A 15,136-nucleotide genomic window follows, 5' to 3' on the forward strand; every position below is an offset into this window, starting at 1 on the left:
GAATGTAGTCGCATGATATATCCAGTTTTGAAGTTTGGAGGAGGTCTGATGTTGACTGCATAACCAATGTCATGTGTCTGTGGCTACAACACTCGTGCTTGCAAAAATCAATTGCTGGGCTGAGATTAAAGGGATAGATCACCCAAAAATGAAAATTCTGTCATGATGTACTCGCTTTCATGCTATTCCAACCTGTATGCTGATTTTTGGCCACATTCACGCAGCAGCAGTCAAATGTGATAAGACTTGTTTATGAATGTCGCCATCTTTGATATTAATTTAGACACTGTGCCTATGGGTAGGAGATTAGATTAATGTCGGTGGACTTTGAAAAATGTTGCGTATTGACGTCTTTCCGCGGTTGAAACAACATACCTTCTGAGGTTCTGAGATGATTTCAGAGCTTTGGTGGAGAGAAAACATTATTAGTGAATTTCAGTCTGTTTCTCACGCAAAGTTAACACAAATAGTCATTACAAGTAACCTGCAGGTTGACTGGATGATTAAAAAAAATGACAAAAAGAACCAAAATTGGTCATCAGTTGACCATTTCGTCAACTCATTATTTATCAGTGCATGTTTGGTCCAATTGAATTGAATGATTTTTTTATTTTAATATAGTATTACCACAAAATATAAAAATTGTAAAAACGAAAACAAAACAATGTGTCTATAGAAAGTCTATGTGGCAACTGTAACATTCTACACTTGGCCCATAGATTTCCACTCTGTGTATTTCCATCAGCATATTTTTACATTTACATTTATTCGTTTAGCAGATGCTTTTATCCAATGCGACTTATAAATGAGAAATACAAGCGATTCATTATAAAGAGGCAAATAAACATGAGAAGTGCTTGTAATACAATGTTTCAGACATCGTTCAGAATAGAATAAGCTAGAACAGCGAGGGATTAAGGAAATGTGAAAGAAATTAATTTTGAATACTGTCAGGGATTCGGCGTTCCGGATGGGGTTGGGAAGATCATTCCACCAGCTAGGAACAGTGAACGAAAACGTTATGGAAAGTGATTTTGTGGCTCCCTATGATGGTACCACAAGGTGTACCGATCTCAGGGTTCTGGAAGGAATGTAGACATATAAGAGCGAGGAAGGGATGTAGACATATAAGAGCGATTGGAAGTATTTCTCGATTAATTTTACAAGCTGATAGATGAATTAAAGTCACCATGAAATCAACTGTAATGATCTAATTAATTGGGGATGGATAAAATTAAAAGAAAGAAAAAATTCAAAAAGATGGCAACTTCCCTTTCATGCTGACTTAAAATGATGGGAAATTACTACGGTAAGTGACAATATGCCTAAAATTAATTTATATTTAACGTAGTATTTCTTTAAAGTAGGTCTTTGGTGTTGGAGTATGTCCTTTTTAAAGCAAACACTCTTTTAGCTTTATGTACTCGTTGACCCTGAATCTCAAATAAATTTAGCCACTTTTAAGTGGCTACGTTACATGTCATTTGTGAATCAAAGCCACATGTGAAAACAAATGACCAAAATACAATCAAGTCCACTTTGTAACACTACAATTTGAGAATCAGGTTTGAAGTGTCTCACAGCAGTGTGCAATTCCTTACTCACACACACACACACACACACGGGCTAAAGACTTTATCTGATCCAGACTGCAATTGGCCCTGAGCTTTGCAAGCCTCTGCAGCGAAGCCCTTGTTGATTTGACCCGCTTTAATTAAACTCCATATAGTTGTGCTATCTGTGCGTGTGTTTTCATTGAAGATTGCCTTCGAAATTAAATTTTATTGAATAGCTTGTTGCATCTCATTGAATGCCCTGTCATCGGAGTGTAAACAACCACTGATAGCAGTTATTTCCCTCTGCCGGAGAAGCCGCATTTGACTGCGTCTTTGTGCGGATACAGTCAAAGATAGAGAAGGACATTATGATGTCATTAGCAGAGCAGCTTTGAGATGTCAGGCCTCCGCTGATACACACGGGCCAATGTAGAGCACAGCTGGATCTGAGGCCATTAAACTGAATGAAAAGCACTGTATTTATTGTGGTAGCGGAGATGAGAGGGGCTTCTGGGTCGTTTTGTGTGGAGAAGCTGAAGAGGGATAATAAATGGATGAATTAAGATCTTCTGCGCCCCTGGGTGAAAAAAGCCATTAACCCGTTATGCAGGATTTCGGTAGTACTGGGGGTTTCCTTGTGATATTTGCAATGATTAAACAAATTTTGGATGCTGATTGGTCAAAACCATCATGCTAAAATACTCACCACACCACTGCACAGCACCAGTTGACCAACATGCTGTTATTTTATAATATTTATCAAATACACTTCAAAAGTTTGGAATTGGTATGATTTTGTGAAATTTTTAAAGAAAGCCTCTCTCACCAAGACTGCATTTATTTGATCAAAAATACATTATATATTATGGATTATTATTACAGTGTAAAATATCAGTTTTCTATATTAATATATTTTAACATGTAATCTATTCATATGATCGGAATTCTCTCTAAAATGCTGATTTGGTACTCAAAAACATGTTGATAACAGCTTCATATTTTCATGGAAACTGTCATATTTTTTTTCAGGATTCATAGATGAATAGAAAATAAATGTATTTTTGAAACAGAAATCTTTTGTAACCTTATACTGTGAATTTGGTCGATTTAGTGCATCCTTGCTGAATTAAAGTATTAATTTCTTTAAAAAAAAAACTTTTGAATGGTAGTGTATGTGTATAATATTATTTCATAACATTTTCCTTGCTATGTTTATTTTGTAGTATTTAAATAGTCGTTAAACTTTTAACAGTTTATAATAGTTAGCCATTGCTTTTATTGTTGTGACCATAATTCAATCAAATTAAAGATGCATATACTCTGCCAGCACAGTAATGGATCCTGATTCAATAGATATTTGACAGCAAATGATTTTAACACAGCTGTTCTGCCATGAGCAGTGAGCACTGATACTGTCTGAGAAAACGGATCACCCAGAAACTCTCCTAATGGCTTTCCTCAGTCACAGTACACCCCCACATTCAGGGACTGTCGGTCATCATTCAATCAATTTTGAATTCAGACATACATGGGCTGATGGTTTTGTGTATATTTGATATTTCCAGGGCAAAATGGAAACAGTTTTTTGGGCCTTTCTTCCATTAATGCTCAGTTCAGCAGAGAAGCTCTCTACTGCCACCCTGAGCATTGTTGCTGCTGCTACAAGTATTAGTCACTGATCAGAAGTCATAGGTTGGTAACCTACAGTGGTGAATAGAAACAACCATAAATATCATTTTTGTGTTCCCAGCTGCTCCAAAAGCTAAGGATAAAAACAATAACCTTTCTATGACTTAAAAAAAGGAAATTAATTGAATGATAGACTACGGGCGGGGAAGTCGTGGCCTAATGGTTAGAGAGTCGGACTCGTAATCCAAAGGGTGCGGGTTCGAGTCTTGGGCCGGCAGGAATTGTAGGTGGGGGGAGTGAATGTCCAGCGTTCTCTCCACCCTCAATAGCACGACTGAAGTGCCCTTGAGCAAGGCACCGAACCCCCAACTGCTCCCCGGGCGCTGCAGCATAAATGGCTGCCCACTGCTCCGGGTGTGTGTTCACGGTGTGTGTGTGTTCACAGCTGTGTGTGTGTGCACTTTGGATGGGATAAATGCAGAGCACGAATTCCGAGTATGGGTCACCATACTGGGCCATATGTCACTTCACTTCACGGTGGTCAGAAGAGTGAAAGATGACAAAATTGCTGTCACTCTCTCAGCCACTGTATTAAAAAATTTATATATATATATATATATATATATATATAAAAACTTTACTATATTTAAAATGTTAATAACTGTGGAAAAGTCTCATCAGAGTCTGTGAAAAGGATCTATTATGGGTAAAAAATATTAATTTGTTTGGATTGGATAACCAAACTTAAAAAATAAAAAAATAGCCAACAGAATTTATGAACATTTAAATGTAGATATTCATAATATCTAATTTTTTATAAGAGGTGTAACTTCTCATTTTAGAAATTATTTCTTTAATAATAATGCTGGTAAAACAGGTTTTTCATTTAATTTAGCATTTTTGGGGCCTTGTAATTTTCACTGATTATTGTATGTTGAATTTATTGATTCATTCATTTAATGTTTTATTTTAATAATTATTTATTTGCTTAAAATAAACAATACTAAATTGTCTGACAATAACAACCACTCAGTTGTTAATCATATTAAAACCACTTCTCATTTTCTGTGGGTCTACAGCATGTCATTTTGATGTGATTTATACATTTTTCATATTTAACAAGATTATGCCTAATTCCCATATGTTCAAAATGTATATGTTATGATACAAATTGTATGCATTTAATGTGTACTTCAAAATGACCATATTGATTGAAAATTTTTAAAAGCAAAGTAAACACTAAGCCATGTTTTGTTATTATCCTGTTAACATTTACACCAAAATGTCTGAAATGCACCCATAATTCATTTGCTTCCTCTCTTGTCTCTCTGCTCTAGTGGTCATTATGGCATCTGGTTTACTGGTTTACCCCTTCGGTCTCAACTCCAGCTTGGTCAAGTCTTTCTGCGGAGACTCAGACATCTACTACGCCGGGGAGTGTCAGATAGGATGGGGCTACATGCTGGCTATCGTAGGTGTCATGCTCACCCTCTTCTTGCCCTTTTTCGCCAAGTACGCCCCCAAGGAGCAGTTGTCACCCACCCCACTGCCCACGCTTTTATAGAGCACTAAAGACCACCACCTACCATATTCAACCTGCTCAGCCATCATAAATAATTATTAAAAGATCAAAGATTTGAGGTTGGAGTCTCGGCGTCTTTGCCGTGGTTGGTAATGATGTCATGGAAGATGATGTTGCTCTGGAGAAGAACTCAAGACCCTTCATCCCTTCTATTCTCATCGTTTTTGTTTTTTAGTGTCCTTAATTCGATAAGGTCTTTTTTTTCTTGTCACAGTCAACCTGCCAGGTGAAACATTTGTTTATATGGATTTTGCTCTTTCTTTCTTTCTAATTTATTTTCAAGCTCTGTTCTTGATTGAAGACCTCTAAGGACTAACTACTGAAAATCTCGGAAAATGGACCATGGTGCAAATTAGTATTTTTGAAATTTAGTTTGCAAGGATCAAAACCAAAAATAGCAAATTAAGTGAAAATTAAGTAACAATGTCCAATACTATTTTACTAAGACTTGTCAGCATGCAATGAAAGGATAACAAAAACAAATGGTAGGCCCCTCTTAAATGGACTACTTCTAATGGATCCAACAGGTTTAAAGGAACAGTTTCATCGAGTTCATTGAGAGAAACTGAACCCAAACTCAATAAATCTGACAGTCGGATAGTTTCTAGCACCTGATATAGTACCTATTCAAGGACCAACACTGTGGCTTAAGTAAACAGATTTTAATTCACAGGCATCTGTCTGAATTTTCTTCATTTTGTTTCTCATAACTCCGTGAGGGCCATTAAGGAACTGCATTGACAGTATGGAGCAGGACGTTGCTTCAAACTGCCATGGATGGACCACAAGCATGGACTTTTCTCAGCTGTATATGAAAGTGAAATGATCCCACAAGTAAAACCATTTGTTTTCCCAAACTGAGTGAACAGGATATGTTGTGGAGTCTCCTTTTGCGGTCTTTTCTGTATCACCTACTAATACTGAATTATTCAGGATTACACAAATCAGGAGCAAGGCTGTTCTTAGTTAAAGTTGGGCTTAGTTAACACTGAGACACTACGTTCTGGAACCAACTTGTGCCTTTTGACCATTGCTAAGACTTAAGTACCTTTCATCAGGTAATCTACTTCTAAAACATTTTGTAAATGCTTTCTTGTTGGATTAACATTGTGTGATTATTTCTGTACGTCTCCATCTTTAATGATGATTAGTTTTAGCTGAACGTTTTTAACGTTGGCTCCTCTTGCCAAGCTGATGGCCTGTTTTGTTTTGAAGGGGTTGCAAAAAAGAACAAAACGATGAAAGCTAAATTAGCAAGTCGTTGAACAAGACCGGACGACCAATTCCTGATTTGTCATGAAGATTTATGTATTTCTTTGGGAAATTTGCTGTAACGATCAAATTAAGCTAATGTGCTAATGCTTTTACACTTGGCACAGCAATACGGTGAAGCTAAAGCTTCTACTTGGATCATTCCATATTGCACTTGGCTCACTTTTGCTGTTGTGTTGATCCATTTGTGTGTTATGTGTCAGACTGGCTAAAACATTGGCTCTCAACTGCCCTCTTTGGTAGATTTAACACCAAATTCTATTATGATATAGATGTGCTGACAGCGAAATAAACCCATTCCCTGCAAGATGTGTGTACTTGTAACTGTTAAGGGTAGCTGAGGCTCAGAGGACAGAGCACAACTTTAAACTGGCATGAGATGTCAAATATAACAGGCCCTTTAAATGTGTTTATGCAGGAGTACACTGGCGTCCTCCGATTGCCTTGATGGTGATGGCAACTTGCATTCTTGAGTTCTTGTATGTAAAGTCTGACTACACTGGTAGATCTTAGATCTTGTAGATTAGTGCTGTGGGTTTCCCACTGTGTTTTGGTTGTAAATAATTCTGTAACATGGCATCTTGATGGTTGGTTCCCTTTTGAAAGATATATTTTGCAATGTTACCTCATCATTGTGTTTGTTTAACCTTTGAAATCTTTAACAAATTGCTGTTATGTGTTTCTTCTTTGTAATAAAGCATTTCATAAACTTAGCAAATTGATGTCTTTTGAATGAAGACTCCAACAAATCTTTAAAAACAATATTTCCCAAGTTTGGAAATACAATATAAATATTTTTTAATGCAACAATTAACAGTATAATAATGTATAAATTAGAACTCAAATATGCACACAAATTTGAATAAATAAAAATAAATATAGTATCACAAATTTAAATTATGTATGCATAGTTTAATGGGAACTAAATATATATGAATCTAAATTAGAACAAAAATGTTTTAAATGAAATTTAAATTACATTTTAAATTTAATTCGCGATGATATATGCATATAAATTTGAAATATTTTAAATGCATATAAATTAAATCAAATATTATTAATGCATCTAATTTGCAAAGTGAATCAAAATCTTCAGATACAGACTGCAGATTTAAAACTGTTTTACATTCACTGACTATTATAGGTCATTCTTTAACTACTTCACAACTAAACCAAAACCAACCCTAACTTCAGTATAAGTCTGTGCTAGTTTAATCTTTCTCCTGTTACTCACTCGATCCACATCACATTTCACTGAGAGCCAGCACCACATCCCTCATTTTTGCATCTGACACTCTCACAGCCTCCAGGGCATTCCTTTGCTCTGACAGTGAAGCAGCTCGGACTGACACACAAGTCATTGTGTCTTTTTGCCTGTCGTAGTTTCCAACGCAGCGATGCACCTGACCTCTGATCAGTCTGGGCAGTGTCTGATCCTGAAGAACAAATACACAATTACTTGAACATAAAGGTTTATGGTGTCTCTACCACTGCCAACATCACATAACAATGTGCAGTCATAATGGTCTATCTTATTTGAAAAATAGAAAGTGTGCAACGGAAACATTTTGGGTGTAATAAACTAGAGAGAGCACCTTGTTTCTTTAATTGTTTCTTCAGATCTGTATCTGTAATGTCATTTCTGATATAAACCAAATACTCTTAAAAAAAAAAAACTTTAATATTTAAAAAACAAATTATAAATATTATAAATATAAAAAAATTATATATTTTGGAAAATTACTGCCAAATACAGTCATACTGTGGTATGAGCACAAGAGGTACATACCATTTAAAAAGAAAATTATTTTATAATTTGAGCTTGACAGCCATGGTAACTATTAATTTTTATTTTATGGAAGAGAACAATGTGAACATTATTCAAAACATCTGTGTTCTGTGAGAAAAAGAAAGTCATACAGATTTGAAACAACATGTCAGTATGTAAAGAAAGACAGTTTTCATTTTTGGGAGAATTATTCCTTTAAAAAATAATTATCTTCTAAATAATTACAATTATCTTCTAAAAAATAATAATAATAATATTATTATTATTATTATTAATATATATATATATATATATATATATATATATATATATATATATATATATATATATATATATATATATATATATATATATATATATATATATACATATATATATATATATATATACATATATATACATTAATTAATTCATATTATATATATATATATATATATATATATATGTATACACACACACACAGCCATTCAAACTATTAGGTTTGTTTTTGTTTAATGTTTGTGAAAGAAGTTTCTTATGCTTACCAAGGCTGCATTTACATTTATACGATCAAAAATACAGTAAAAAGAGTAATATTATAATGAAATATTGCAATTTAAATTAACTATTTTTTATTTTATTATATTTTAAATGTAACTGATTCCTGTGATGGGAAAGATGAATTTTCAGCAGCCACTATTCCAATCTTCCGTGTCACATTATCCTTTCTAAATCATTCTCATATGCTGATTTGATGTTCAAGAAACATTTCTTATTATTATCAATGCTGGAAATAATAGTGCTGCTTAATATTTTTGTGGAAACTAATACATTTTTTCAGCATTCTTTAATGACTAGAAAGTATGATTAAAAACAGTATTAGATTTTTTTTGGTAACATTATTCAATCTAATGTTTCCTTCCCTTCGCCAAACTTTTGAATGGTAGTGTATTTAATAAAAAAATAATAATATAAAATTATACAATTGTAAAAATGCATGTGTTATAAGGAAGAAGAAAAGATGCACCTCTGGAAGAACACCAATATTCTCACTCACATTTTCATAGTAAAGGCAGTGGACCACCTCTTTACCATCCCTCATGAGAAATTTCTTTGCTCCGTGTTCTCCAACTGTAACTGCAGAGTCCAGTGTAGCTGTAAAATGAGACAGGACTGTTAGGGGCCGTTACACGGCAACGTTTTCAGCCAAAAACGGGAAACTTTTTACCACCGTTATCGTTTCCGTGTGAACACACAATACGGGAATCTGTGAAAACGGTGACATTATGCGCGTGTGTAGTACGTGTTAGGTATGTAGTCATGCTCAGTACGTGTCGATTTTAATGGCAAGCGCGAACAAACATGCATATCAATGGTACAAAAGTACATGGTAGTGTTGTTGCTGCTCAAGAGTTTGCTAATGCAGCTAAAGCTGCTAACGATATGAATGAGGAGAAGAGCAACAGTCAGTGTGGTGATTTTAGTGACGGAACTCCCATCCACAAAGAGCTAATCGTCACTTCCCTACAGGTAACGTACTGTTTACTAACAAGGTGACAGCGCCAACTACTGACCTGCATACATAATACAGCGTTTTTCGCAGATACAGTGCCCTCCAAAAGTATTGGAACAGTAAAGACAAAATTGCTCTGCTGGCATATTTATTTGGCTCATATTTACAAATATGATTAAACGATGAATATGAGACAAAACTACAGAATGTCACATTTTATTATTGGGTGATTCAACACGTTTTACCAGCTAAGATCATCAGCACTTTTAGAGTTTCATCCCTCTATCTGATGTGAGCATAAGTATTGGAACAGTTGCCTCACAGGTCTTTCTAAGTGATCAGCTGCTGTGTCCTGTTGCATTAATTCTTCAGATATTAAAAGCAGGGAATGTGTCGTATCAGTTATATCCATTACTTCTGCATTCTGAATCTTGCATTCAATGATGACACACACAAACCAGGATGAAGACGTGGGAGCTGACTTTGAGAGAAAAGCAAGCAATTTGGATGCTAAAAGAAAAGAGGAAGTCAATTAGAGCTCTAGCAAAAACAAAGGACACGGAGAAATCAAGAGTTTGGAAACCACCAGCGACACCAGCAACCAACAACGACCTGATCGGCTGAGAAAACAACAGTAGTTGATGACAGACAAATCATAAAAGCTGTGAAAATGAACCCTAAAAGACGTGTCTGTAAAATCACCAACAACTTCCAGAAAGCTGGGGTGATGCTCTGACAATTTACTGTCCTCAGGAGACTTTGACACAGAATAACAGATGCTACACAGCAAGATGCAAACCTCTGACCAGCACCAAAAATAGAAAGGCAAGATTAGAGTTTGCAAAAAAGCACAAAGGTGAGCCAGAAGAGTTTTGGAACTGTGTTTATGGACCGATGAGACAAAGATAAAACCTTTATCTAAGTGATGGGAAAGTAAAAATTTGGAAACAAAAAGGGAACTGCAATGATCCCAAGCATACAGCCTCATCTGTAAAGCATGGTGGAGGTGATGTCGTGGCATGGGCATGCATGGCTGTCTCTGGAACAGGCCCTCTCAACTTAACTGATGACTTAATGTATGATGACAGTTGCAGGGTACAAAACCATCTTGCCTACCAATAACTCAAGAAAATGCCACCAGATTAATTGGGAAGTGCTTCATATTGCATCAGGACAATGACCCAAAACACCCTGCCAGTTCAGTCAAGGAATTTATTAGGGCAAAGAAATGGAAAGTCTTAGATTGCCCAAGTCTCTGATTGAACATGAATTTCACCAGCTGGAGAGGAGAGTAAAGGCAGAAACTCCCCAAAACAAGCAACAATTGGAATTGGCTGCAATAAAGGCTGGGAAAAGTATTTCAAAGGATGAGAGCAAGAGTCTGGTGATGTCTATGGGTCCCAGACTCAATGCTGTGATTGTGTGCAAGGGATCTGCAACTAAATAATAGCTTTTAATCTTTTATATCTGCCTTATGTTCAACTGTCTCAATACTTATGCTCACATCGATGAGTGGGATGAACTCTAAAAGTGCTGTTCTTTTTATTTGGTAAAACATATATGTGTTGAAACGGCTAATAATAAAATGTGACATTCTGTAGTTTTCTCATATTCATCTTTTAATCATATTTGCAAATGTCTTGACTCCACATCCAACAGAGCAATTTTGTCTTTACTGTTCCAATACTTATGGAGGGCACTGTATGTGTAAACGCAAATCGTTTTGAAAACGTTGTCTTATATACATGAAACTTTTTAAAAACGCAAGGGAAAAACGTTTTTGTTTTTGACTACATCATTGTCGTGTAAACGTAGCCTAAGACACAGATTTAAATCAAGGGGACCGCATGTGTGATCGTCTCCTCACCAAACATCTCAAACAGCATTGGTACTCTGTTCTTGTACTGACTCCAGTGCTTCATGCCTTCAATAACAGCAGTAATAACATGCAGCAATGTCTCATGAGGGGGCTTCTATCCAGCAGGAGAGAGTGTAAATCAGAAATGTTAGCCGAACAAATTTATACAGTGAGCAGAAAATATTTTAGAAAGGCAGTACACAAAAATGCTGAAGAATTGCAGCATTGCAGTAAAGTGGAATGGGGGGGGGGGGACTACCCCTTTAGAATGGGGTGCCCCTTAAATGAAGTGACACACACCTGCTGCTGGGGGGTGGTCTGGACACTTGAGGTGTCCATCTTTTCTTTTGCCCACATTCCACTGGCTGATTGTCCAACAGGTCTCAAGTTCCCCTTTCCACTGTGACTCTGAGCTCCAGGGCCCTGAGTGCTTGCTGCTGCGGGGGTACACTGCTGGGGATGATACGGCATTCTGGGGGAATTTGTCGGCCTGTTAAATGACTGTTGATTCTGGATGCTGCTGGACCATCTGGGCTGGCCAAGAGAAACTGAGCTGCTACTTGGAAAACCACCATGAAGCTGGGATCCAACTGCTGGCATCGAATCCTGTCTTACTGGAGGCCTCTGTTGCCCTGTCTGTGACCTGGAGGTAAAATGGTGACAAAAGCAAAATTTTGTGTCAAATGTTTTAAAACTAAAAATGTGCATTATGTGTTAGATCTTCTAAACAAGCTGTTTTTATTCAACTTCAAAATATTATTCAGTATAAGTTAATCGACTTAGGGCTACGGTTTCTCTCCTGATTCAGATGTGAATTTTTTTTTCACTAGAGAAAGAAATATAGTGGATTGAATACTCATATTTTAGGTAGAAGCAACAGTTTGAAGTTAAAAACACCTCAATGATGATTTGTTTCTTACAAATATGCAGCTTTTCGCTTTACAAGGCATTAATTTGATGGACTGGAGATTACTTGTGGATTTTTGTGATGTTTTTATCAGATGTTTGGACTCTCATTCTGACGGCACCCATTCACTGCAGAGATTGATTGGTGAGCTAGTGATGTTTTTGGATGGCTTGAGGATAAGTACATTTTCACCAAATTTCCATTTTGGGTGAAATATTCCTTTCAAGTGTTACCTAAGGTTACTTAAGTACTATACAATTGAATCTTAAGGCTCAGGTCAGGAATAAATTGCTTCTTTACAGTCTTCTACAAGACCTTTCTAGTATAGTCATTAGTATGTCAGTACCAGACATAGGCAGGTTTTTTTGGGTGAGGTGAAGGTTCATATCCTCGTCCCGCCACACCAGGTGAAGGAGCAGATCTCATGCTGGCTTGCTGTGATGAATGGTAGGCTCCCTGGTTCCACTGACCTCTCTGACCCAAAGCTAAAGAGAATCCTTGGGTTATATTTTAAAAAACATACTAAAGAAAGACAGAAAATTACATTATTATATGAAATGACAATCCGATTTGTCTGCATACATACTGTAATTAGCCTTACAGTTCCTTTCAAAATGGACTGATTTCCATACCACAGCATAATGAATAATTCCACCTCGCAATAAAATTCCAGCTTTACCCACATACATAAAGTACATTCACATAAAGTGAGATATATATATATATATATATATATATATATATATATATATATATATATATATTTATATATATATATATATATATATATATATATATTTATATACACTAAACAAATTCTCAAAAGATTGATAGTTAATATCGTAATTAATGACGATAAAACTATCCTATAACCCAGCTCTAAACTGCACAATTAAGTCACTCCCAAATTCACTTTATTGTAATGCTGCTTTAAAAAAATGTGTATTGTGAAAAATGCTTAATCTTTACTTAATCTGTAAATATAACCTATGTGCTGTCTACTGACTCATATCAAGATAATGTATTTTAAAAAAATAAATAAAATATATAAAATGTGCAGGTGTAATTTATGTAAAATTTTACTTTGAATAAATAAAAACAGTTAATTTAGATGCTACCAGATTAAGCACAAATTAAAGTTACCTGACAAATAATTTCTGTGTTATAGTGTAACATATTAACCATGAATTAGAAAAGTGAATATCTGACATCTGAACATTGAAACAAATCGCTGAATCAGGATATGAGTGGAAATACATACGAGGAAGAGCAGATGAGGAAGAGGAGGAGGTTTGTGTCTCATTGTAGTGGCTGGTAGTGAAGAGCTCACTCTCTGAGGGATTAGAGGTCAAAGGCAGTCTGTTCCTTTTCCTTTGATTAAACAGAGGCACGGAGAGACGGCCTGCAGAAAGACAAACCTCTGCTTTGATTTCATGCTCCAGCAACATGAAAATCACTTTAACTGCAGCTAAGAGTTGTATTAGCAGATAAACAGTTCAATTATTTTGACGGATTAGGCTAATTTATGTACAGGGAGCCCCTGAAAATAATATCTATTCAATGGCAAGCTGTCAGCTAGATTATTTTGATAGTACATGGCAGACTTTGACTGATCCAACTCTTATTTTCTGTTATGTATTTCCAACCAAGTAACATAAGCATAAAAGACAGCAAATCCTACCTGAGGTCGGTCTCTGGTCTTCATTCCTCCACATCCCGACAAATCTCTTCTCACACTGACTGAGAGTTAACAATATTATCGTGTAAAAGTCAAACAATAATTCATTGTCATTATTAATTTCCACAAATTCGTAAACTTGTAACTTATATGTAACGTTAACGTTATATCAGTTAGCAGTTGCATTAGGGTCTGCTTTCTCGTCAGCAGCTCCTTTTCGGTCTGTTTTTGTTTTCACTCTCTCAACTCAGCTCAAAATCGCAAGTTTTGTTGAAATATTAAGTAAAATTACTTTGTATGTAATACTTACGCTGTTTTTTTTAGGATTTGCTAAATTGGTTTTGCTGTTAAATGGTCATTCATGTGCGAATCAAACTGTGCTTACCAGTAACGGACGAAATGTCGTCAGTGAAGCGAAAAGATGTGAATAAGAAGCGCTTATTCAGTAGTTTAAGGCGTGTCTGTGGTTTAACCTGATATTAGTTCTTTAAAGTCATTACATTTTTGTTAGTTGCGACGATTTCGTTTTGGCGCGAATGGCGCGTGCGCTAGTGAACTCTGAGTCATAGCCGCGAATCGGTTCTTTCGAACAGTTCGTGATTCAGCGGTTCTTTGGCCAGGATTCACAGACGAGGATTAGTTTAAACCAGGACCAGGCCTTTCAATTAAGATATTTAAGCAGCTTTTATAAAAATGCCTTTTTTTTTTTTTACAGGTATGCATCTTGAATCAGAACAATGGCACTGACATATTTTAAGATATATTCAGTTGACAGCTCAAACATGCATTTTAGTCTGAAACTAGCCTCGTCTGTGAAACCAGGGGCATATGTCTCATTAATATTGTCATTTCATTTGTAAAAATGAAAAAAAATTAGGGACAAATCTTGTTAGGGGCAAAATTGTTGGTTAGAGAAATTAGGCCTATGCCAAGCAATTTATATACATGTAGTAAATCTTTGTGTGAATTATATATATTTTTTATATTTTAGGGTTACAAGCCTGTGTTTGGTTAGGGTAAAAAAAATGGGTATTAATTTAAAATAAATAAATCTATAATTTAAAAAAAGTTACTAAATTATAAAGACAGATGGTTTTGATGTGATCTTTAAACAGGAAAACAAAAATATTGTTTTAAAAAAATCATCCACTGAGACATAAACGGATCAATCAACACATTGTTCTGTTAGTAGCTACACTTTTTTCTGTGATCTTATTAATGTTCTGTTGTTCTGAGATTTAGAGATTAATGTTTGAATCTGTACTCATCTATTTACATTACTATCGTCTTAATTTAACATTCCTTCTATCGTGTTACTGTCAGAAATGAGATTTCTCAGGATAGTTTGTCACCTCAGAGAATTCATATGCAAA

The 15,136-nt window shown here is 35.6% G+C and overlaps 2 protein-coding genes across 4 annotated transcripts in view; one reads left to right on the top strand and one right to left on the bottom strand.

Annotated features, from left to right (window-relative positions):
• The window catches only part of LOC306869800 (LHFPL tetraspan subfamily member 7 protein-like), a 140,606-nt gene extending 133,853 nt beyond the window's left edge, over positions 1–6,753 (top strand). Inside the window, exon 3 of the mRNA XM_079416715.1 lies at positions 4,523–6,753. Coding sequence (XP_079272841.1) covers positions 4,523–4,749 — 227 coding nt within the window. The 3' untranslated portion in view covers positions 4,750–6,753. The remainder of the gene's footprint in view (positions 1–4,522) is intronic.
• Positions 6,754–6,793: 40 nt separating this feature from the next.
• Positions 6,794–14,340, bottom strand: LOC306869801 (spermatogenesis-associated protein 22-like; the record flags this gene model as incomplete). Of its 3 annotated transcripts, none has more annotated exons than XM_079416718.1 (8): positions 6,794–7,475; positions 8,865–8,962; positions 11,188–11,293; positions 11,479–11,821; positions 12,432–12,570; positions 13,347–13,487; positions 13,767–13,825; positions 14,074–14,340. In XM_079416718.1, the coding sequence occupies 7 exons, from the start codon at positions 13,798–13,800 to the stop codon at positions 7,284–7,286; spliced, it is 1,053 nt and encodes a 350-aa protein (XP_079272844.1). In that variant the 3' UTR covers positions 6,794–7,283. The 3 variants fall into 3 exon arrangements, with proteins under 3 accessions (XP_079272844.1, XP_079272843.1, XP_079272842.1); XM_079416717.1 differs by having other exon boundaries at positions 14,149–14,328; XM_079416716.1 differs by lacking the exons at positions 13,767–13,825; positions 14,074–14,340 and having other exon boundaries at positions 13,347–13,533.
• Positions 14,341–15,136: the final 796 nt, after the last annotated feature.

Source organism: Barbus barbus (genome assembly GCF_936440315.1).
Source record: "Barbus barbus genome assembly, chromosome: 5".
In the NCBI taxonomy this organism is placed as follows: domain Eukaryota; kingdom Metazoa; phylum Chordata; class Actinopteri; order Cypriniformes; family Cyprinidae; genus Barbus; species Barbus barbus.